General features: G+C 38.4%; 1 protein-coding gene across 6 annotated transcripts in view; it reads left to right on the top strand.

Annotated features, from left to right (window-relative positions):
- The window catches only part of MESR6 (misexpression suppressor of ras 6), an 841,969-nt gene that overhangs the window by 338,126 nt on the left and 478,044 nt on the right, over positions 1 to 25,799 (top strand). For all 6 annotated transcript variants that reach the window (XM_087350337.1, XM_087350339.1, XM_022083379.2 and 3 more), the window contains one exon: positions 47 to 173. In XM_087350337.1, the coding sequence (XP_087206463.1) occupies positions 47 to 173 (127 nt within the window). The remainder of the gene's footprint in view (positions 1 to 46; positions 174 to 25,799) is intronic.

The raw sequence follows: 25,799 nt of genomic DNA, 5'->3' as shown, positions 1-25,799 counted from the left end.
ATTCCTGTCTAATAAAGAAACATGAAACATTACACTTCTGTTTCAGGCTTTCCAGTACAGAAGCATATTTCCTGAGCGAGGCTCTGTACAGTTCACCTGCGGAACTCGACAATAGCCGCCAAGTTATCTTGCAAGTTGCAACAGTGGGGGCACACCTCTTTTCTCCTGACAAGGTAAGCGCATCGTCAGTTTCCTGATGAATGACACTGTCTCCTTTTACGTAGCATAGCCGAAATGTTGAATAAGTAGACACGGATAGCCAAAAAAAGGGGTGGTTCTACATTTTGAGTCTTGGGCTGAGGCCTAAACATCCCTTGTCGTAAAACAAATTCCGGCTCTTTGCTACTTAAGTATTCGACTTAGAATAAACATGTTTGTAATTACAAAATAAATAATTAAAGGGCTTATCTAAAATTTTAACAGATAAAACCAGAGCCCTTAAAGAAATAGGGAGACCTAAACTTTTTTACAATACTTTTTGTGCTGCTGTCAGAAGAAAGCGTTGTCTGTCAGTTTTTCAATTCGTTCGGTGATTCGATTCACGGGACAGCCTGTAACTCACATTAAATAATATGGCACTGCACAAATAATGATATGCTAGTGCAGTAATACTAGCGCGTCAGACTTGGTAAGTGAACCTTTCGTTGCCATGGCTTGCAATTTCGCCACCTGCACCACACTTTGCATGTAATCAAGCAGATAACAATAGTCTGTTGAGTACGAAGGTAAAGCTGCCCGACATAAATTAAGACCACCAGGCGTATGTGGTGTAATTATCCGTATTGAACATTGCTATTTAAACATACTTATGAAGGAATGTGTCAGGTCGGTGGAATAACGGAAAGGCTAATAGGCTAATTAACGTTTCGGTGAGATTGGTGAAATTTTGTGTGTGTGTCTATATATATATATATATATATATATATATATATATATATATATATACGAGGGTTACTTCAAAAGTCACGGCATCTAATTTTTGGGGGGCAAACACGTTATATTGAAGAAAGTTCAAAATATACATATGGAAGGGCACGATATACTCTCCTCCGATTGGCGTAGTCAGATCTGGCCACACTCTTTATCCTTTGGAAATAAAAATGAAATTACAAGGTGGATAGGGGTAAAACAATTTTTTAAGCTGTGGGTAGGAAATATAGGTCTCCCCATATGGACAGCTGTAAGCAGGACTTGTGGACCTGCAAGTATCTGCGAATCGCCGTTTATAAATCACTCCGACCATAATGTGTGGTTACGTATGTAACACTGCCTGGTAACACAGTGGCTGCTTTACAAGAACTACAGTGGAATGCAATGTGCATTTAACAGAAATCCATTTTTAATGGCATGAGTTATGGCTTTATATCTACTGCACATAAAATCACAATGCTAGGTGACATGAATTGCACTGACTCTGTTTGCATTAATGTAGCCAGAATGTGGTTTGTGTTCCTCGTGTTGTTGGATCGCGTTACTTTTTCTGACATGCAACTCGTTTTCCTGGTTTGCAGGCTTATTACATGCTCAGTTATTATTGAGAAGGTCATTAATTCTTCCTGATTATGAAATTCCGGAAATGCCGGAATCCGACGATTCATAAGAGTCGACACAAAAATAGCCTAATCGTGTTAGTTTAATCATGTCCACAACCAATTTTTCTAATACCCATGTCAGTATTGCCATACCATCAATGTCTCGATCTTCCAAATAGTCTTAAATTTCTTAACCTGAGAGATATTGTTTCTATGGTATTTTGATCCGCAGCATTTCTGAGAGACTTTTGGAGGCGATTTCTTAGATGTTGGTATACATCTTTTGAGTAGACTGTACGCGTTAATGCACAAGACACGTAGTGTAAGGTTTTGATTATGTACAGAATTTATTACATGATGTTCTCACCGTCAGAATTTTATTTTTCGATAGGTGTCATCAGCGTATGGTTTTATGACTCGAGAGGTTGTAAATTTGAACTTTGGTCTATACAAACCTGGATCAAACCATACATACACTGGTGTAATAATCAATTATTGGAGGCTGGTCCACTCCTTCTGCAAACTACGATGCAGTCAGCAGTAATTATATACAAGTAAATGTTTCTACGGCTGTAGCTAGTTTCTGGAAAGAAAAAGGAAAGAGATGAAGTTAATTGTGGGAGATGAGAAGTTCTGGGAAAACCGTACGACACCTGCTTCTTCGAAGTTTTCTCTTCGTGCATAGGGGTCAACGGAACTTTTAGATACGATTGTGATGCCGATGTTGGCAAATTGTACTGTTTAACCTCTCTTGATTAGCGTTATGTGAGACCTTTTTCTTTTAGAACAGCACGCAGACAACCGTCCATTTTCCTAATTATGACCTCGTCCTTGTTTCATACATTTGTAGATTCAGATATTAAGAGGCTGTCGGTTTCCGAAAGCTGTCTTCTGGGTTTTTGGGCCGTGTAGTCTGGTAGAAGTTTACCGACGTTTCAGATATGCTTACTACCTCCATCGACACGGCATTGGTGGATGGGCAGCAAGCAGCCCTGAAACTTTAAGTTCCACTTTCTTAATTTTGCCAGCATTTTCGTCTTTCTTAAACCAAGTTTCACTTCTGTAAAGTGTTAGCAGTGACCTTTCTTCATTAAATTTAAACTTTATTTCATTATTGTCTTCATTGTTATGTTCATTCTCTCTTGTAAATCTTTGCAGCAATACGTTTTATTTACATTATAAGACAACATCTAAGGAATGCCACTTCCGGGTTGTTGAAATGTGAGGGTTGTCCTGTAATCAAATACAGAACAATTATTTGCTGCGGTTTTTATGTTTTACTTTGAAGAATATTTTCCTAATTGTATTTTCGTATTAGATTGTTTACAACATTTTTTGTAATGAACTTTCCTGCTGATGGAATGATAGACCAGCACAGTCCTCGTTACTGTCCAATCGTCTGACGTATTGAATGTCCCCAACAAATAATTATACAGGGTGGGACAGAAGTACCTATTAGTTCTTGAAATCAATTAACCGAGAGAAAAAGTTGCAAATTGTATTTAAGTGATTCCCAAATTGTGCTTCGTGGAACTATGCTGAATCATATGTTTAAATTTACTTCATCTCATTGCATACCGCATGAACATCGACCTTTTTAATGGAATTTTGGTATGTATATAATTTTACGAGAATAGCGCTAATTCTTTTGAAGCGAAAATTGTTCCACAGACAAAAATAGTTCAGGAAACCCGTAACTGCAGAAACGTCTCTGATAACTGAGGTCGATGTTGGTCTTCAGGTCTGAAGGTGGAGGCAGTATTTTTCTTCAAACCGACGCTATCTGCTTACAAGCCCACACAGCATTACCATCTAGAATATCAATATCAACATATTCAACGCCGTGAGAACCTCAGAGTTCATGCATCTCTCTTAATTCCCTCGCCCATAATGGAACGTCTCTCTACAGTCGGTCATACACCGACAGACGTACGTGCTTGCTGCGTAGCCATTATGAGATCTCTGGAAACAGAAACGCTCTTTTGGCCATATTGAATTACATGTTTCTGGCCACTGGAATGCATCGCACGTCAGGAGCAGCTACAAGACGACGTCTCCACGTCTCTTTTGTCTTAACTAATTTTCGAGAGCTAATAGCATAGACCAGTAGCTGGTAATAAATAGAAGGAGAAAGGCAGATGGACATGCAGTTTCGTGGAAAAGCGAGTTCACTGCCCTGCTTCTGTAATTCCTCAAGACCCAAACATCACGCCCACTTTGTATTTAATCACTACTATTTAAGTATATCGTTAAATATTATTTGCCTCCTCTAGGACTGTTGTTACTTTCTGTTCACTTTGATTCAGTGATTACCATGCAGTATGAGCAGAAACAAAGGGACTGTAATGTTTGTCTGAAGGGAGATTTATCCACTTAAAATATGTAAATGATCTTTGCTTTTAAAAATGGCTGTCTTCTGTATTGTGGCGCCATGTAATCCGGTAGATGTTTGCCGATGTTTCAGAGGTACTTGCCTCCATCATCAGGGCGTTATGGAAATAGAAAGCAACTCTGAAAACGTCGGTAAAAGTTTATCAGACTACACAGTGTAACAATCCAGAAGACAGAAATTTTCAGTGTGACTAAACATAGTAAAATGTAAATAGGTCTTACGAAGCTGAAATGCGAGCGGTGCGGGTGGCGTGGGCGACGCGGCGGAAGTCCAAGCGGTTGACAATATCAAATATTTTGATATTTTCGCTCGAATCGCTGCTCTGGCCGTGCAGTACAGGGAAGGCTCAGGCGCTGGAAATACTGATGTCAGTTTGAGGTCACTGACAGGTCAGCGTTATGTGATGGTATCGACAATATCAGTCCGAGTGTTTAGCGAACAGAGGCCTTTAAATTTTTCATTGTCATTCTGAAGTCAATTTTTCAAATGCGTATATCTGCTTATCTGTAGGAACCTCAGTGACAATACTCAAGTCAGTTTGAGGTCACGTAAAGGTCAAGTTCATACGGAAGTGACGACAAAATCGGCCCACTAGTTTCCCAGATATTGGTGTTTGATTTTCTCAAGGTCATATGTTTTCACGCTTATTTCTGACAAACTGTGAATACCTGGTTGACCATACCCATGTCAAAATGAGGTCAGGTAAAGGAAAAGGTCATATGATAGTCACAATATGATCGGCCCACTAGTTTCCCACATATTGGTCTTTGATATTCTCAAGGTCATATCTTTTCACACTTATTTCTGCCAAACGGTGAATACCTGGTTGACCATACTCGTGTCAAAATAAAGCCACGTATATGTCAAGGTCATATGGAAGTCACAACAAGATCGGCCCAATAGTTTGCCATATACGGGTCTTTAAACTTCCCAAGGTCATATCGTTTCACGCTTATTTCGGCCAAACCATAAATCCCTGGTTGACCATACTCATGTCAAAATAAGGCCATGTATAGGTCAAGGTCATATGGAAGTCACGACAAGATCGGCCGAATAATTTGCGAGATACAGATCTTTAAAATTCTGAAGGTCATATATTATTATGCTTATATCTTCCAAACGGTAAATAGGTGGTTAACCATACTCATGTCAAAATGAGGCCATGTATAGGTCAATGTCATATGGTAGTCACAACAAGATCGGCCGAGTAGTTTGCGAGATACAGATCTTTAAAATTCTCAAGGTTATATCTTTTCACGCTTATTTCCCCCAAACCGTAAATACCCGGTTGACTATACTCATGTCAAAATAAGGCCATGTATAGGTCAAGGTCATATGGAAGTCACGACAAGATCGGCCGAATAGTTTGCGAGATACAGATCTTTAAAATTCTCAAGGTCATATATTATCATGCTTATATCTTCCAAACGGTAAATAGGTGGTTAACCATACTCATGTCAATATGAGGCCATGTATAGGTCAAGGTCATATGGTAGTCACGACAAGATCGGCCGAGTAGTTTTCGCGATACAGATATTTAAAATTCTCAAGGTAATATATTATCATGCTTATATCTCCAAACGGTAAATAGGTGGTTAACCATACTCATGTCAATATGAGGCCATGTATAGGTCAAGGTCATATGGTAGTCACGACAAGATCGGCCGAGTAGTTTTCGCGATACAGATATTTAAAATTCTCAAGGTCATATATTATCATGCTTATATCTCCAAACGGTAAATAGGTGGTTATCCATACTCATGGCAAAATGAGGCCATGTATAGGTCAATGTCATATGGTAGTCACAACAAGATCGGCCGAGTAGTTTGCGATACAGATCTTTAAAATTCTCAAGGTCATATATTATCATGCTTATATCTTCCAAACGGTAAATAGGTGGTTAACCATACTCATGTCAAAATGAGGCCATGTATAGGTCAATGTCATATGGTAGTCACAACAAGATCGGCCGAGTAGTTTGCGAGATACAGATCTTTAAAATTCTCAAGGTCATATCTTTTCACGCTTATTTCCCCCAAACCGTAAATACCCGGTTGACTATACTCATGTTAAAATGAGGTCACGGATGGGTCAAGGACATGGCAAGACCACGTCAACATCACAGAAACTGTTTCAGAATAAGAGGCCTCAAACTTTTCAAGGTCATTCGAAGTACTATTTTCTCACGCATATACATAGAGAACTGTATGGATCTGAGTGACATTGCACACATCATTTACAGGTCATGGATATGTCAAGGTCATGTATAGGTCGCAATGCATACTCAGTGCCTAAATTGTGTTGGGATAGATTTCGTTAGGTTAGATTAGTTTAGGTTAGTTTGGTTTCGGTTAGGTTTGGTTAGTTTGGTTTAGGTTAGGTTTATTTATTTTTGGTTAGATTAGGTTAGGATAGGTTGGGTTAGGTTAGGTTTGGTTTGGTTTGGTTAGGTAGGGTTATGTTACGTTATGATAGGGTGCTTTGGGTCATGTTAGATTAATTTAGATTAGTTTGGTTTAGGTCAATTCATATCAGTATGTGTTGGATTAGGTTAGGTATTTTCGTGTATATTGTCTTGAAATGTTACCTTCCGTGCGGGGTTATTCACACAGTTGTTGTGGTATGCTATTTCGAAGTAAATATCATTTGATGCCTAGAGGTATTCCACTTCGATCTTTATTGCCACAAATTAGCATCAGCCGTTGCTGCGTCTCATATAATCTTGGAAGGGATGGTATAATTTTATCATTTTCTTTCTAATTCTGTAATCTTGTATTTGTAACGGATGTTCCATTAATCTTTCTTCTCCCAGGTACTTCCCGCTCAGAACCTGATGGCTCTTGATCGGGATTCCCATGCTCTGGCGAAGTTAATGTTCCCGCGTGTCATCGTGTGCTTCAAAGGGGCCTGTTTGAAATACTAATTTTCATCGTGAAACGCACATTTCTTTCACTAAATCGTGTTTTATCTAACTTATATTCAACGTATAATAAATTAGGCTTATTTATAATTTTCGTGCTATTATAACTATGAGATTCTATTGCATCAGCTGACCAATTTCATTACAGTAGCGTCGTTTTCCAATAATATTTACTCTAATTTATTTTAAGGTTCATAATGAGGTCGTGTTTGTTCTCTTGCGTAACATAAGCCAGTGTTCTTAAAATGCAGACGCAACATTATTAAATATTTTCACAAAGACCTTTCATTTAAGAAAATCAGTATGATAATGATAGCGCTTAAAAATGTTACTTGTACATTATGTACCACTGCAATCGTTGGCCAAGCTCTTACGATCGCCTTGCCATCTAGATGATATCCAATCGATTTAAAACTCAATGTACATGGCTACAAGTAGCTATTTACCTAGACGAGCAAGAAATATTTCTACGTGCACGGAATGCACATATTTGAGCTTTGAAGATGAACGTACCCATTGCTGTTAAAACACCCATTAGCAACGAGAATATATTTCCAGGAACTCCGTTTCTCAGTTACAAAATAATAATCTAACATTAACAAATGTCACAACAGGGCATTGTACTCTGAAGTAACATACTAAGATTCATGTGACCTAGAATATATCTAGACACCCAATGTGGGCCATAAAATTAATTAAAGTTAATACAATTTATTTATGCAATACTCAATGTTAATATCGTATTTGGAGTGTTCAGGGTCTAGACAGATGGTCGTATTAAATATTTGAGACCCTTAAAAGACTTTTGAAATGAACGAAGCTGAATATCGACTAAATTTGGTTTGGATCAGTCATGAAAAGTTTCATCAACATTGGTCCCATAATTCTGGCGCTGTTAACTACGGGCGAACGAATGAGCATGCAATAACGAGATTCATATTGCTCTTCGATTTTGTTTTTGAAACGCTCGTTTAAACGTTAAATGAAAATAGTTTCGAACGACAGTAATTGAAAGCGTTGTCCAAACTCCTGCGATTTTCGTACAACTCATTGCTTATACCACCGAGGCAGTGTACAGACGCCATGTGCAAACGAAATACGTCTTCTAATGCTACCCGCTATGACGCCTTGTTTCCGAAGCGACAGAGGACAGTGGGCAGTGGAGATGGGCCAGTTTTCCAGAACAACGTCAGTGTGTGTGTGTGTGTGTGTGAGAAGACAAGTGAAGAACACAATGCTCGCGTTTGTAAGTAGGAACACCACAAGTCGATTATGTTTGGTTTGCTTTTGAAGAAACGTTTCTCTGTTTGCTTCTGGTTTTAAGTACACACCGGAGGAAGATGTCTTATTCCGTCAAGAATGCCTACAGATTTTAGAATTGCTTACTCTAGTTTTGCTTTGTTATTTCCCGTAACGAGTTCTTTGTAGGAACGAAGACTTCTTTTTCTTTCATTCTCCCATGCTTTCCGAGAGCCTTTATTTTCTGTCGATGCTGGGGTTGTAGGAAGTGCTCCGAGGAGAAAGGCAAGTAGCTGTCATAACTCTTGAAGCCCATTCTTCCGTACATGATTCGTTTTCACAGTGTCGATTCCAATCCTCTTCATGATCGATCATACTCGTTCTTAACTTAGATTTCTCATTAAATTGTGACGCAGTGGGTTTAAATGTGGTTAGTCACGTATAAAGCAGTCTTACAACTATCCTTACTTGCTGTAGGTCCAGGTTTGACGTCACTGCCGTTTGATGATAAAGGTTGGAAATTTCTTTCCGGGCTTTGTACAAGTTTCCTCGAAAAGTACGAAAGAAGAAATAATTAAAAACAAATGAACAGATAAAAGGAACAAAGGAAGGAAGAACTATGGAAAAAAGGAAGACGTAAATAAATATGGGGCCTAGACATGTCTGCAAATAAGTAAATAAAAATTAAGAAGATACACGGCGATACAACCCAGAAGACAGCCATCTCTGTACACACTGCCGTGAGAACCTCAGAACCTACGGTGTGGTTGCGAGTTACAGATCCGTCGTTGTCACACACAAGTGGGTCAATATATTTCATTTTCAGCCTCTTAATATGGCCTGAAATAGATTAGGGACTTTAAGCATCGTGAGCTGCGTCCATGACGTACGTTCCTGTTCGTTCCACGTATTGTAGTAAGGACTGAAGTAGTAGACCGATTTGGTGGTCTTTCCGCCCACGTACGAACTGCTGACTGCTGGCCGAACTTAGTTCTGTTTTGGCTGACAATGCACACGTGTTTGGGCACAGCAAACAGCCTTGGTACCATGCTTTTATAGGGACGTCCCGTGTTTTTTAACTGATGGACATGAATTTAAAGGAATTAACAAACTAATTATTTTCAAGTTACCCACGGGGTTATTAACATACGCGAAATTCTGGTTGTTACAAGTCTTTTGTAATTGAATGCCGTTAGACTCTTAACAGAAAGCCACAGAACTGGAATATAAACGATGTAAATGAGGAGAAACCTGTTCTGATACTAGGAAGAAGGGCATGTTTAAGCGTGTGTACTGTGGCGAGGTCATTGTCAAAATTTCGTCACGTGTTGAATGTGAAACCAATAGGCAACTAGTGCATTATATTTCATATTTTAACGAAACCGTATTGTACTAGTAAGTTCTGCTACCTATGCTCATCACAAAATTAAAATTTATATTATTGTTACTACATTTTAACGTACTTTGTTTCGAAGCTTCTCGTACCATCGCATGGATGCAGCTGCATACGTTCTCAATATTATTGTCTCTCAAATTCTTGTTACTATTATTATGGAAATTGGTATGAGGTCGCTTCATGTTCGTACTTGTTACTGTCTGCCTTGCCTTTAATAATACCACCGTGGCTGCCCTGCGAACTTCTGAGGCTGTAGCGACGTAATCGGCACTTACCACAGAGTTTCTTTAGGGTTGTGTGGTAATTGTTAAAATAGTATGTAATTTCTATTGAGGCACAAGATATCTATACTAGAATATAAAATAACATAATGGCCGCTCGATATGTATCCTTAGGTATCAGTTGGACAACAATAATTAGACAGCATATAGGACTGAGGTTTTGTATGGAGGCAGTTCATAAGCGGATGTACGGATAGTGAAGGAAATAATTCTATTTCTTAAAATTATAAGGATATTATGTCTTGAAGTATGTATTGAAATATTTATATGCAGTGTAATCTATATAAATTTGGAGCAGGTTATCACGTGTTCTGTATTCTGGAAGTTTCTAACTTATTCGATTGCCGGATCTGAAACCGAATATAGGATTTTCAGCTTTTACTCCAGGCGAAATGTGTAATTTTACCCACTTCCTCGCTGATCCCTCTCAACGGTGGCTTCATTGACTTGGCAACTTGGAATCAGTGAACGAGCCACTGAATATAAAATATATAAATAAAGTATTGTGCTGCCTGCCTGTATCACGTGGCCAAAAAAGACTCATGGAGGGGCATCTCGCTTCGACCGTCAGGTAATAATGTACGCGCAGCACTAGGTACGTTGTGATTTCGAATATTACCTGAATGCTGTAGTTATTTTTCCCTCGTATTCGTAATTTTGACTTCGATGTCGGGGAACAATTGCGTTTTATGTAATTTTTATGGCCAGATTTTAATTTTCTACGTCATATATCCAGTTTAGATTAAATTGATCACAAAGAAAATAAATTGTTTCGGTTTACAAAACTTATCATTCACTTCCTTTTCTTTCCGGCGACGGACGGACAGACAGACAGACGGAGTCATTGCCCTTTGCCTAATAGAAAGTGTCTGTAACATATGTTTCCAAAATTTAGAGTCATGTGCTAAAGGTTAATCCAATAACAATTGTATGATAATTAACGTATTTGGTTGCCTTTCTTGGAAACCACATTGTAATTATTTCGATTTTTTTACATCGTTTCAAAGGTCTTACTTATTCATATTTCTTAGTACAGGTGCTGATATGTACTTAAAGGATTCGTGCTGTTTAATGAATACGTGCACGCACGCACATGTATACAGCCTACGCTTCTCAGAGGTTTATGTCTATACAAGTAAAATTTGGCTACTTATTTAATTGCTTAGCAGAACTCTTCTTCCTGCAGAAGTGTTGCAGACAGTAATTTCCTGTTGTGTACCTCTCAGGTTACAATTTGAAGACCGAAGGGTTTGAACTGCAGCACACGAGTGTATATTTTATTTATGAAGTTTACGTATTACTGTTTTAATATGTTTTCATAAGATTTCGTAACAAGAAATTGATGTATACTTACAAGTTGTAAAATGAGGGAATTTCCCTTTTAATCGTAGCTCATTTCTCGGGGTTCGTTTCGTCGTATTGCAGGGACCACGAATAGCCCATGTGTCTGGAAGCTTGTGTCTTTGTCAAGAAACAAACCAGAACCTCTGTAATATAAGGGATGTGAGTCATAACTTTTTTTTTACATATGAATTTTTGGAACCCCGACAAACAGGCAGAATGGTCTCGTCATTGTAGACGTAAAATGTGTAGCAGCCGGTTTCTGGCAGAGAAAATTGAAAATACACCTCCCCAGATCATTGAGAAGAGGAGCTTAGAACAGAACAGGAGACTGGATAAAAATACGAAGTGAGTAGCTTCATAATTTCTACTTTTCATCGAATGCCACTAGGATGATCAAATCAGTGAGGATGAGACGGGCACGAAATTTAGCACGTTTCTAGGAAACAGAGAAATGCTTACATAATTTTAGACTAAATAAACTGAAGGGAATAGACTACATGGGAGACCTAGACGTAGATGAGACGGTAATATTAAAACGTATCCTTTATAAATATTGTGTTAGGAAAAAGAATCAATTTATCTCGCTCATGATAGGGTACAGTGCGGGCTGTTGTCGGCACGGTAATGAACCTTCGAGTTCCATAAAACTGTTGACATGCTAAACGGTCACTGACACGCAGTCGAACTAGTACAAGAAAAATATGGAAATTAAGATGTCCTCATGTGTGGTTCGTTAATAAATTGAGAGAGGTGGCTGTTAGAGGCTCTGCATTTTAGCTGCCAAAAGAATCGTGGGTTGAGTGGAGGGGGAATTATTTCTTTACTAATATAAAGTAACATGCAACAGTTGGTAATTTCCACTACTTTGAAGAGTGTATTTATACATCACATCCGCTTCAGCTTTTGAAATCGTCAAAGCGAAGCGCATGGTGGGAATGTTTGTAGCGAGCAATGTTGCTACACAAATTATCCGTAAACTTGTTTATGGCGCTGATTTATTTGTTGATCGTAACTGCAGATGCACGTATGTTAGTTAACTGCGTGTTTAACGCTGCTTTCAAGGTTGTGACACCTTAATCGGACAGCCTTCGGTCAATCTTAGATTTGATACCACGTGTGAGGGTTTTGGTGGACGCGTGTTCACGGGATGGACACCTTACTTGTGAACTTATTACAGTCGACTGATTCTTGGTCTTGACTGGACGCATTCTCCTTGGCTTTGAGCGTCCAGAACGGTGGGCAGCAAAAGATTAGCTGTGTCCATGTCAAGGCCGGGTATTTTTTGACTGCGCTACTTATTTATATATTCATTCCTTTAAAGCAGATGCCATGTTAGTACTTTGCAATAGACAGCGAGTACATTCTTTACAATCCCATTAAATTCGCAGTTCGTAATTATTGTTGTCCATTCTTACTGAAAAATCCTGAATAGACAAATGTGGGACTTAATTAAATAATTTATTTGTTCTCATAAAGGTCTTAATTATTGTTTTCATCGGCTGGCAAATTTTACCGTTCGGCACTATATTCTATGGATCTTGAAGTGTGTCAGTTTTTTGTGTAATGTCATATGTTAAAGAATATTTTCCGTCTACACGGCAAATTTTAATGAAACAAATTCTGTATTATATAGGGCCACTACATGTTTCTGTCTCTTGCACGACAATCATGTTATGAGATATTCTTAGTTGTACATACAACTCATGATGTGATTCGATGTTTCATTATATTAACATTTTAACAGACCATTTAGTTCTAAATATTGTCGTACAGTTAATTTGTTATAATGTATTTTGTGCTACCTGATGATGGTCGTACAAGAGACCGAAACACGTATTGGCCCTATTTAATACACAATTATTAACTTATATAATTATACTTCGATATGTAGACGGAAAAGCTACGTTAATATGAAATTGTAACGAATTAGGCGGTGTCTCTGAGACCAATAAAGTCTCGTCAGGTATAATTCCACCAGAACACAGGAATACATTGCGTCTCAAATATGTTTCGCCTCTCAGAAAATGTTATCAAACAATACAGCATAACAAAGTCTTACCGTATTGGTTCAGTACTTAGTTTCAGAACCTGTAAAGTCACGAAACAGGTCCCAGGGATTCAATCAGTTCCTCTTTCTTTCTATTTGTTTCTGTCTGTTTTTGTCTGTAAGTAATATAATTCACATTTCATATAATCGGGTGACTTGAAGTTCGGTAACCTAGGTGGTCACTTTCTGGCTTTAGTAGGAGGAATATCCAATAACTTACATCCTTATTAAATTGAAAATCACACACGTATTTCATAGTAGGACAGGGAATTTATCGTTTTATGATAATTCTCGTAGATATTTCAGCTGATTCGTAATTTACACTGCCAATATTGGCCTATACATCCTTATATTTATTAGCAATATACATATAAATCTCGAATATGTCAGGTGTGTTAGTATGCCATATGTTATGGAGTCCAATTAATCTTTCACAAATACAATGGAAGGTGTGTTACACGGCTTTGTAGATCTGTGCCAGACCTCCAGTAATCAGATACATCGCTTCTTTATCTGAAATTCCATTTCGTGTTCAAGACCTGCTCAGTTGGTAGCTTGTATTGTTTAAGATTACATCAGAGAAGGCTAGGCGTATTGTAGGTCCATGGACATTGCCATTTACAATACATGATGGATGGAGCTGTGGAATTCTTTTACGCTGGTCTTGGCTTCTGCAATTCAATGAACTTCCTTGCCCAGCTGTGTGTAATGAGTTCTGTGTTTTATGCTGCTCCCTAGCGTTACTCTGTAAGGTATAAATATTTTTAAAATCAATCACTTTACGTTCTATCCATTCGCATTAGTTCAGACTAGTTAAATCGCTCGCTTTTTCTGCTGAAATAAGTTACTTATTTGTGTATCATTATAGTCTTAATGAATATATCCTGTGTTCGTGTTGAAAATTTGCAGATGCAAAAGGATGTCCCATCACATGTCGTCATTGTCGTAAGTACCATCACAGCTCGTATTATTCGGCTTGTTCAGTCTCCAGGTTTAACCCTTTAAAGCCTTGTGGTAGACGTATTATGTATCACGTGCTTTAAAAATCAGGAACTCTGCGTTTTGTGTTTATGGGGTTCGTACTACAAACAGGGACCGCACATCAGGAATAGTTCGGTCCAACGAATCCAACTGAATTGGTGTCTCTTGAGATGTTGAAGACTTAAAGAAAATAGACGATGGAGAAAATCTAAAACAAAGAAATCAGACATCGTCAAAGAGCATTCGAAGAAGAACAAACTAACTATACAACCAGTATAATTGAGACTGATGTTTTCAGTTCGTACAATATTTCATGCAAAAGAGCAGAATGTCTCCTCTCTTCGTAGGCGTGAAGTGTTGTGTCGCACGATGGAAGGATATGGAAACAGGCATCCGGTCTCTGGGCCGACATTTGAACAAGGGCAAGTGCACCGCGACTTAACTATCACGATAGTCAAATTTTGAACATGTTTGGTCACCGTTCCTACTAATACGCGTTTTTGAGGTGCATTTACTTGGTTGGCAGCTCTGTCCCTTGCGATGTTTCTTGATCTTGTCTACTGAACAGGTTATAATCATCTGATCAACTGACGCGATGTTCGTAGATAATTTGGAAAGAAGCAGTCATAGCCAATTTTCAGGAAAATCCCAGCATTTTCCTGGAGGGTCTGAGGGTATGAAGATGATGTCTTCTGGGATCTGGTAGAAGTCACCGACGGTAGTGCCGTAAACAGACCAGGATTGTTTCTTTTAATCCCTTCTGGAACGTCGTACACTGTCAGCTTGCCTTTTTAGGCTACAATGTATCCAGGTAATAAAATATCTTTGGACCAAAACAATTCACCAGTTAATCACTCGATCTATTTGAAGTTCACAACTTAAATTGTGGAATAAATATTATGGAAATAGAAGCTAAAAGACTCCTTCAGATCTGTACAGTCGTTACCTATTCCTAGGGAGGAATAGTTTAAATTAATTTGGTCTGAGACTTCTTTCCATGTTAGCGGTCAGTGCGCACAGTAGAATGCAGGCCCGCGAGAGATCGACCAATAGACTTAAAGAATAATGTCTTCCATTACTTTAACTCTTATGAATTGCCAACCGATCAATAGGTTGTATTTTTAATTTCAAGTAACAAGATGTCGCCCAGTATTACGACAGCAGTTAAGTAGCATCCTTAACACTTTAATGGGTGGAGCTAAAAGAGCCAAGTTTATGGATCAACTGTATAAGCTAAATTGGTTTAAGTTACACTGGAGACCGAAGACAGGTTTTGCTGAAACGAACGATCCAATTAGTTGAGCCGTTTCTGTACGACACTTGTGTGTTATTTACAAAATGTATTGGAATTTTTACTTAGGTGTGTACAAGACGGCTGGTTTTATGCGAGCGACTCACTTCCTTTCTCATTGTATTTTAGTCAACAACAGTCTTGAATAAATTACAATTAAACCTAATTTCACATGAATTTAAATTAATAATCCAAATTATGTACAAACACTAACGTTTTGGTTTTTGTAGGTAACTGTGGGAAAATTAAATTCTGTTTTTTATATATATATATATATATATATATATATATATAATACTCTGCTTGGTCTCATTATTTATTTTCGCATTATTACTATAATAATAATAAAACATTGTATTAAATATTATTATCATCATCATTATTACCATTATCATCATAATCTATAATTGCCTATCTGGATTTTTATGCAACACACTATATTATTGTTGTTGTTGTTATTATTATTGTTATTAAGCAAGAGCCTGCAGAGGAAGGCAGATCAGACTCATTAGTTGATTCTCCATAATACGAAAGGCATTTCATTTGTATTTACCGATCCGTGTGTAACTTAGATCTTTTCTTCAAGAGCTGTTGACGACTTTGGTGTACATAACGCGCACATCAGCACGTAATGCAAGTTGCAGGCAAGTGAACAATAAGATATTAACAAATTTCAGACTTGTAATTTTATAATCTGTTTCAAACTATGCAAGGCGCATAAATATGAGACGCGGAAGATGGCAGTATTGTTTTTTTTTCCGCAAGTATTTGCTTACGGATGCACGCGCCAGCTGACGTAAGGTATATATATCTCTTTTCGAGACAAAGTTTATTGAACTCCAGAAATTGCATAAATTGTGATTTTATTTCAATATATTTGAGAACCTTTACTAATTTTGATGTATTTTTTGTTTTCGTTGTCAGTTAACTGTGATATATTAACGAAGACGAGATTGTAATTTATTTATTTTCTGATAAAGTCTCCATATTACGAGTTTTCGATTACTCATGCATTTCCACTCCAAGAGGAGACGGCGAGCCCTAGTGAACACGGAACTGAACCTCTAGGTCTAATAAAATATGCGGAAATTTTAACTGAGTGACTAGAAGCTTCTCAAGAAGGGCTTTGTTCCATGGAGTGAGTAGGTTAAGTGTTTGGTGAGGTGGTAATTTTTTAATCTGTGAAATTTGATTGTTTCATTTACGGCCAGGCTTATATTAATTAAATTACTCGCCACAGGAGAACTGGGTGGCCGGTTGGTTTGGTATATGGTCTGCACTTTAAGAAAACATTGTAAAATCAAAAGATTTTTCATTGACTGATCATACGTTTTACTAGAGGTTGTGTGAAATTGATTCCAACGCTGTTCAATTAGCTTTGACTCTCTGAATCATGAACCTAATATAAATAATATTTAAAAATTAATTCCCCATTATGAAGATCAGTCAGTTAATATTTATTCTGAGAATCATATTCGAAACTCATAAATACGATTTTTGATAAAAATGTCGAATTATTTATTAGATATTAATGTAAGTGGTGCGTACATATAGCAAACACCATGCTTTAAAAAGATGACAATAAGACATGAAGTCAATTTCAGTGTTTAGAGACAAGGTTGTTATGTGTTTTGGTATTCCAAGGACTGCTGGGTCCACTGTAGAGGTCACCAGATGACATTGGTCTGGTCTTTCAACCTGAACAATATAGACGAAGTTGTCGCGACTTAGCGAGTCTACTGTTGTTGGTTATTTTATAGTTGCAGGCCACAGCTACGTGAGTGGTCAGGTTGGGTGCAAGTGGAAGGTCAGTAGTAAAATGGAGTGATGCAGACTGGATTTGGTTTAAGGCGAAGGTTGAATGTGGATGTTGAAGAAACTATGGTAGTCAAATTTGAGGTATTCTTGAATATCCGGGCATTCATATACCGTTCGGAGAATATCTGTACAGGGTTGTTTGTGTTCAGTATTGATGAAAATTTGAAATGAAAGTTGTATTTGTCCGATGCGTACAATACGAATATTGTTTTGTGCTTTGTTCATTGGCTGAGGCACATTTGATATACACGGTGTTTTAGAAGTTGACTTTGTTTCCCGTCTTCAGGTGGCTTGTTGTCGTGGTGACAGAATACGAACGTGTAGCCATTAGACCGAACAATGTGCATGTCAGATAGAGCAGTATCTCAGACAAGGGGCAGTGGCCGACATAAAATTGTAATAGCTATCACAAATATTGAAATAACAAGGTGTAATGTACTTGGAGCAGGTAATTCTTTCTTGTCCCAGTTTACTAAGTAGCAAAACAGAGTTATAATTTCGGTAGATCAATGTGCATGATTTGTATGGAGTGCTAGGCAGAGGAAGCTTTTTCGTGTTCCATTTCACTATGTTCCCTTTTTCTGTTGTTGTTGTCATCATTACCAGCGCCAAATGTAAGTCACTGGTAGTTGAAGACGAATGGCAAGTCTCATTCAGACTGGTTCTATCTTGTGCTTAGCGAGTTGAAACGTTTTTGTCTATTAGGGTTGCGTTTATAAACTTTACTTAGATTTGTATTAGCTGCACAGTAAGTTCATTCTCTACATTGGCGTTGTGTGTTTAAACCAGAAACTTTGTTTCGTGTTTCATTTATGTTTTAAGAAACTCGAATAGGCATAGTGCTGTCTTGTGTAAATGGAACAGAAGTAGGCAGAAGAACGAAGATATAAAGGAAAAGAAAAAATGTATGTGAGGGATTTAGATAAGAAAGAAATAATTTACCATTGAATTTCAACGGTGTTTCTGTTCCGGTAGGTCTTTTAGTATAATGAATCAACTATTATCACAAGCTTTTGGGAAATAATTAAGTGATAGTGATGCAAGTTACCATTCTAGTGACGTAAATTAGTTATGCCTTTTCTGATGTGGGCTTAACCAAGGACAGCTTTGGTCTTTATCGTACGCTTAATTAACTTATGTTGGTTGGACATGCGTGATTTGGAATAGAAATACGTTGAAGAAGGTGATGCCGGCCCTTGCGAAAGCAAAACAAAAATAAGTAGCTCGATAAGACAGCTTACTGAAGAATAATAAGGATGGATGCAGAAGTCATCCCAGCTGTTCGTAATCCTATGTACTCTTGATTGCTAGTACATTTATTCTTTCCTTTTTTTTCTCTCATCAGCATACAGGAACAACCGGCTTGTCAGCTGCTATTTTACATACGGTTCTGTAGTTACAGCGAGGAGGATAAGATGAATAGTCAGTTGGCCATGTTTTAGGATGAGGAATGGAAACTAAGGACCGCGACATGGATTTTGTCAGTACCCGTTTCTGGTACGTGGTTAGGGATCCTTCTTTGTATTCCAAAGGATAGATTTCACACACATCATTCAACGACGTTGTTTAGACTCCTGAGTTTGGAGAGAACACCCAACTGAGATAAATCACAGTGAATGAGGGGTATTAAAGCTTTTGGAAGGAGGCGCACGTGTAAAGTCTGTCTGTAGTTTGAAGATGACTTTCTTCCGGGATGTTGCGCCGTGTAGTGTGGTAGAAGTTTATCAAAGTTTCAGAGATCCTTGCTGCCTCCATCATCAGGTCGATGATGAAGGCAGTGAGCACCTCTGAAATGTCGGTCAATATCTACCAGACTACACGGTGCAGTATTCAAGAAGGCAGCCATCTTTACACTCGTCATAAGAACGTTAAATAACACCTCCTCTATGGTCAGTTTGTGTAATTCTGAAGTGTTCATGATAATTCTTATCGAATGAGAGCATTTGTTTACTTGTGTTCCTACGTTTTTAATCAGCTTTTGACACCAAATTGCTGTAGAGTGAAACTGTGATGGAAACATTAATGCTAACAATTATCTAGATGAACTTTCTAACAGGCTTTGACGTCTGGGGTCCGTAACTACAGGTGATGGTACATTAGCAGCTGCTGTGCTGATGATGTACATACATACATTATTACTTGCAAGCTATTTACTGCAGCTGCATGTATGGACAGAAAAACTAGTTACGTTAATTTTAAACCCAGGGTGGTAATTGGGTAATAGGTGGATCCTTTGTTTTAGGTATAATCTTTTCGGCATCATGTTATTTCTTGAGAGCTGCTAAGCTGTTTAGCTCTTCAACATTATTATTAACGAATCAGTTAACGTTTTCGATTCTTAGCTCGGTTGTATCCTAATACTGTACTAGGAAGCATGAATTTGCGTCATTTTTATATCAGATAAGAATTTATTTATTTTATGGACGATGTGAAATGTCATGATGTAGTTGGCGGCTGGAGTTATTTTGTGTCAAAGCGATGTGGAGCGCCTAATTTGGGCTCAGCGCCGTGGGTTACTTTGCTTGGACTGTCTGATAGTCAGTGAAATATTAATCAGGAAATGAGGAGTAAAACAAAGGAATTTTAAGATGCATTTCGTTATTGTAAGTTTTGCATACTTCAAAGGTAGGTAGGTTTATTGTAACATCTCGTCCATGGATCCGTAATTCAATAGTGTAATTTCCCCTCTCATATGCTCTCAGTGCGTGGTTATTCACGAAACTTGGTATTAAAATTATATTAGAGTACACCCCACATTTGTAATCCTATGTTACCACGAATAATTCCAATGTGGTGGCAGTGCGAGCTTGTGAGATGAAAGTGACTGTCATATAGACAAATCCTGAAATGTATGATAATAGATCTTTGAGAAATATGCATCTTTTTAATATTTATTTAGAACACAAAAAATTAATGGTGGCTGCAGCGATATCTGTTTCAGTTTCATGGTGATAATTAAACTGGCATTGAATCCAGCTTGTGAAATATTATACGGAGATACAAAATAATCATTCAGAATCTGTAAGAATAGATCGTTAATTTTATAGGCCTAATTTTAATACGTAGCTGTTTCTAATATTGCTGTATAGCTGTTTTGTTTGTCTTGCATTTCATAAAGACCGGAGTCGCTCTGGGGGCCACTAGCATTTGAGCCCTGAGTTAGGATATTAGTGTCCTTCAATGTACCCCTGTAATAAAGCATGCTGCCTGTTATTACTGTGGTGTCTCATGATATGCAGCAACTGCAACAGGAAAAGATAAGGACAACTGGAATGTTGTACAGGTGGCTAATTGCTACAATTTGTGCTCTTGGACTATCATTAGTGTGCAAGTCATTGTACAGAGGAAGTCGCAGCAATTCCGCATGTACTGCGCTCATATTGGACAACAGCCTGAATTTTCCTTTTTCGGGTTATTTGGCAAGCGTGCGAGGTCTCTCTTCCGTGTTACTAATTTCTTTATTCTGGTCTTTATCCGTCATCTGTTGTAAATGTTGAAATTTCCTTAAAAAAATCACTCCGTTTCCATGAGTTTTCTTAGTCATCCGGTAAGAGAGACAGATCTATTCTGCTCGATCCTGTAGACCGAGAATTTGTTAACAGACTGTGTAGGATTTGAGGTTCTCTTGGCGGTGAGTACGAAGATGACTGTCTTCTGGGTTGTAGCGCCGTGTGGTCTAGTAGAAGTTTACCAACGTTTTAGAGGTCATTGCTGCCTCCATCATCAGGGTGATGGCCCTGTGATGGTCTCATTTTTTTTGCTAAATTTTCCTCTTTGTCCCAGTCACTCCATATCAATGCCGAGCTTAGTAAACAGTATTGTGTTAGAGAATTACTGTTATCTGACCTCACCTAGGATGTTTAGGTCAAAGTATTCAGATGTTATACTTCAAAACTTTATGCTTTAACAAATGTTATTAGGGTAATAAAACCAAGGGGAGTAAGGTGGATGGGACATGTAGCATGCATGGGAGAGATGAAATGTTGGTTGTAAAACCTGAAAGGTATGATCCCATTTCAACAGCTAAGAGTAGATATGAATATTTCGAAATAGAGCTGAAAGCGCTGGGTTATGAGGGTGTACACTGATTCAGCGACAAGTAGCGGGCTTTTGTGAACAAGGTAAAGAACATGTGAACATGTGAACATATTCAGAATTTGAAAGACGCGACAGGAAGTAACACGACGTTCTAAACGTTTCACTTTGATGGAAGACCTGGATTTGTTAGAGATGTCTGACCTACGTTGTGCGACGTCATTTCTGTCGGCCATCTGCTCAGATGAGACACGATGTTCCACATTAGTTTTGAACGTCTATCTTCTCTTAGTGATAATAGTCTAGAAGTTGTAAGTTCTGACTACCCGCTGGAAATTGTCGCCACTGCAGTGGCAAAATGGCTGGGTCAATGGCACAGACAACGCAGCACGCGGCAAGTTACATTGCCACTATAACCCGAAAGGAAGAAGGAATATGGAAGAAAAGAGAAAAAATAAGGGAAATGAAGGGAAAGAAGCATTGGGGAAGGAGAGATAAATAAGGAAGGGTTAGAGAAATAAGGATAGGAATAAGATGGGGGAAGGATAGAAGGCTATAGAAGGAGATCTATAGAAGACAAGACGAAAAATAGAGACACGGGCAGTTTGAATAACTGCACAGCTCTGTTGGCGACCTGTTATTCCCTTCATTAAGTAAGTGCTGCCCTCATGTTGCCAGTGTTTTCAGGACAATGCTCTTGTTTGGAAGTAAATCGTTTAACACTACGTAAGAAATGCAGATGCTGCCATTGTATAGTAGTGACGACCTTGGAATGAGTTCGTGGCTGATCTGGAGTGAAAGATGCAGCACGTTTGGGGGTGTGAGATTAAAATAATATTCGGGTTTTTATAGCTTGAGGCTTTTGTTTCTCCCGAAGGCTGAAATTCTTACGAGAACTTTGCTTTATAGTGTGCATGTTAATGTTTTGTTCCACTTTATGTTTTGATGAACAGTCTGTAGCTTATGTTGTGTTGGGAGCGAACGGGCCACTGGGAAGACCTGCGTGATGATATTTAAATGGTTGTTACGGATTTTGGGTGGGAGACTTGGACTGGGTGAAGCTGATACAGAGCCCGACGCTGGACTTTCGAAGTACATGAACGGCGGGAAATTTCTTTATCAACTGAAGTGCGTACTATGAACTTCTCAAAGAATTCTGTATCATGAGTTAGTTATAGGTCTACATGTTGTGTAAGACCGTCACAATGCACCTAGGAAGAACTTTATTTAGTGCATCTTCCGACGTATAATAAGGGTTATAATCTACTACCACCTTAAATTTCACTTCGTCATCGAAAATAATGCGCACGGTGGCATTTTGTTGAGTACCATGTTCATAACAAAAAGTTCATACATCTAAGAATTATCTTAGCATGCGGGTGTTTAGGAGTAGCCCACGAGTTAGACGACCTCTTTTCGATTCCCGACAGGGAAGATATTTCTTTCTACGCGACAACGCCTAGACTAACCCTGGGTCCCGATACATTGGGTACCGCGGTTCTTTAATCTCTGGAGTAAAGCAGCCGGAGCGAGAAGCTAACAACTCATCTCATCTAATGCCGAGTTGAATAACGCATGGAGCTGTATCTCCGCTCCCTCATACGCCTGCATGGCGTGGTGCTTATTTAAACACGAGGGACAAAATTGCCTTTGCCTTAAACTTGTACTTCTTCCCCTAGTTCTTACTCTTTTTTACTTTGCCGTCCAAAAATTCGCATTGCGGCCATGTTGCAAGAATTGTAGCTGTTGAACGATACAAACAAGACGGCAGGTATACTGAACGTAAAATATGTACGAGCCTGAGATATCTCACAGTAAGAAGGGAACATGGAAAGGGCAAGTGGGGATGAAGAAGTCTTATTACTTGCTTACCCTCCCTGTACCTCGTATGGTTCTCCTCCATCGTGTGTATTTAGAGCGGCCAATGAAGGTTGGAGGTGCCTTGCGACAAGTATACGTGACAGAGACTGCATCGTCTCTGACCTAAAATGTGTCTGCATTGTGGTATTTTATCCCATGGGCCCCAAGTATACATTTTCATAACGAAAGCCAGATTTGGCAGCAGATTGGGATCAGACTAAGCCATCTGAGAACAATTAAGTGTTAACGCGTACTTAAGGTATTGTGTTAATTATTACAGCACCTCTTAAGCAATGTTCTTGAGAGAGTACTTTCTTAAGGAATGCACGACGTACAATAGCAAAATAAAACACACTGTGCATATAACACAATGCTTCATCAAGGTTCTTGTATCTCTCTTTCCCATTGGATTTGCAATTATGCGGTGACAGATTTAATAAATTACATTTCAAAGTGCATGACGCAGAGCACTTAAGTGAAATAGATGAGCTATGAATTCACCGAGGTGTCTTAACCGTTGCTAATAATTAAATATAATTACTGCAAGATTTCAACCTTGCATCACTTGTGGGGCTTTTAATTCAAACTGGAATTTCTGAGGAAGGAGTGACGTTCTTTTGTCTGACTGTTGCAGTCATCTGAGCTGTGTTCCTTTGTGACGTTTACAGGTTACAACACGTGGCCCAACTGAGTCAAGGCTGAATAAGGAATTTGTTTTGTTGTTATTTGAACGATGAATGCAGTACGTCATCTTCTGGTGAATGTTGATGATGTTAATTTATTGGACGAAAACGTAAATATCTTGATGCTAGTAAGGAGGTAGGCCTAGAACACAGTTTTTTTTTTCCTTTTTTTTTTTACATTTTTAAGACCTTAAGCCACTTTCATCCTTTCATAGCAGCTAGCAGGTCGCTCAGTTACACGTAACGACAGTTTTTGAAACTTAATGACAATTTATTAACAGTACTTTCAATTTACTGTTGCAAGCAGGTACGTATATTATTCGCGTTTGTCCTTAAGGAAGTTGTTGCTTTGTTATTTGAATGAATTATTTGCTTAACATTAAATATCGTATTTAATTTAGGTGGCATTTATTATTTGCACAGAGTGTCAGTGTTACACAAATACACGCTGACCGTGTGAATGACATCTGAGGACCTGAAGCTAAGACCTTGTCTGGAATAAAAAGCAGAGAAAAATGACTGGGCCTGAATCTTTGTTCCGATATCAGAATGTGGGACAAAATCACAACAATCCGGTAGTTTAATGATGATGATTTAACTACGCTGGTCAAAACAAGAACGGGAATATTGACTGCCTGTTAATGACATATGGCCGAAACACTGTCACGCCGAAATTTTCGAAACCGTTGCAGAAAATGTACCCATTTCTAAAAACATTTATGCGTTTGCTCTACCTTTGCTTCGAAAGTGTAATAACTTTTGGTGCAGTCTGTAGGCTGCGTAACTGGGACGAAGGTCGCTAAGTGTTGTCAGGTGATCAGCCATCTCAATGTTGGCTGATTGCCCGACGAGATTTTAGTGTACTGTTCCTCTCGGAAGCTTCAAGTCTTACAAGGCTGTGTTACAGCTGCAAATTAATAACAATGACGGTTCTCATTAGCTTACATGCCCATTCATATTTCTTCTGGTCACCCTTTCTTACATCAGAGTTCAACACGACGCGATAAGAGATAGATGACTTGAAAAATACTAGCGCTTTCCGAGGGACCATCAGATGGAGGAATACAAAAACGGACGGAAGGACAAACATGGACTGGAAAGGTGTACTTTGTTATAGGAACATGCATATGTTTTCAAAATGCGTTATTTGCAGACCTCACTGTCGGGAATTAATGATAATTTAACATAAACTAATGTATTGTTAAAAAGCAAATCAGATGAACACACACCACATTGTATTTCGTTAGAGGGTATGAATAAATAAGGGGTGGATAATTAAACCTTAGCAACGTGACGTCTGTGATCTGTTATTCAGCCCTTAATGTGTTAGTCCTCTAGAAATTTTGTAGTAGTCACTTTGTTCTGTCGTATTTTCCTGAACATTAAACAAGTGAAAGAATATTTAAATTAAAGTTTTATACAGGTAGCCCTCGATTTGCGCCGATTCAGAATAACGCCGATTTTGAAACCAGCAAGTCAAAAAGTGAAAAAATGTATTTTACTATTATTTATAACGTTTTACAATGTATCTCGTACTGATTATTATACTAAATCGTAATTATTACATCGCTGATTTTGAATAAAAATTATAAATAGTCGTCTCTGCAATTACGTATGTTTCGTTAAAGCAAATTTGCTCCAATGAGATCGATGAGTCTGAACACGAAGTTTAGTCGCAATCGTTTGTGGGTGAGTTACAGTTTCCGTACGAGGATCGTTTGATTCGTCCTCTTCATTTATTGATATTTTATTACGTAAGTAATTGATAAAGCCCAGAGTTACAGAGGAAGTGTCGACTGGAAAGTGTCATGCTACAGTAAATGTCAATCACACGTCGCTGAAGCAACATTATGGCGATACGTGGTAGCGTTACTCATTAATTTCCCTTGTTCCGAAGCTGAATTGTAAAAGCCCCTTACCCCCCGGACCCACCGGCTTGTATCAGTCTTAATTTCGAGATTTTCTGCTGGCAAGAGGGGT

The sequence above is a fragment of the Zootermopsis nevadensis genome, unplaced genomic scaffold (assembly GCF_977971745.1).
Source record: "Zootermopsis nevadensis isolate Lab colony 2312 unplaced genomic scaffold, Znev_1.0 Znev_ptg000017l, whole genome shotgun sequence".
Lineage (NCBI taxonomy): Eukaryota > Metazoa > Arthropoda > Insecta > Blattodea > Termopsidae > Zootermopsis > Zootermopsis nevadensis.
This window is presented reverse-complemented; position numbering and strand designations above follow the sequence as displayed.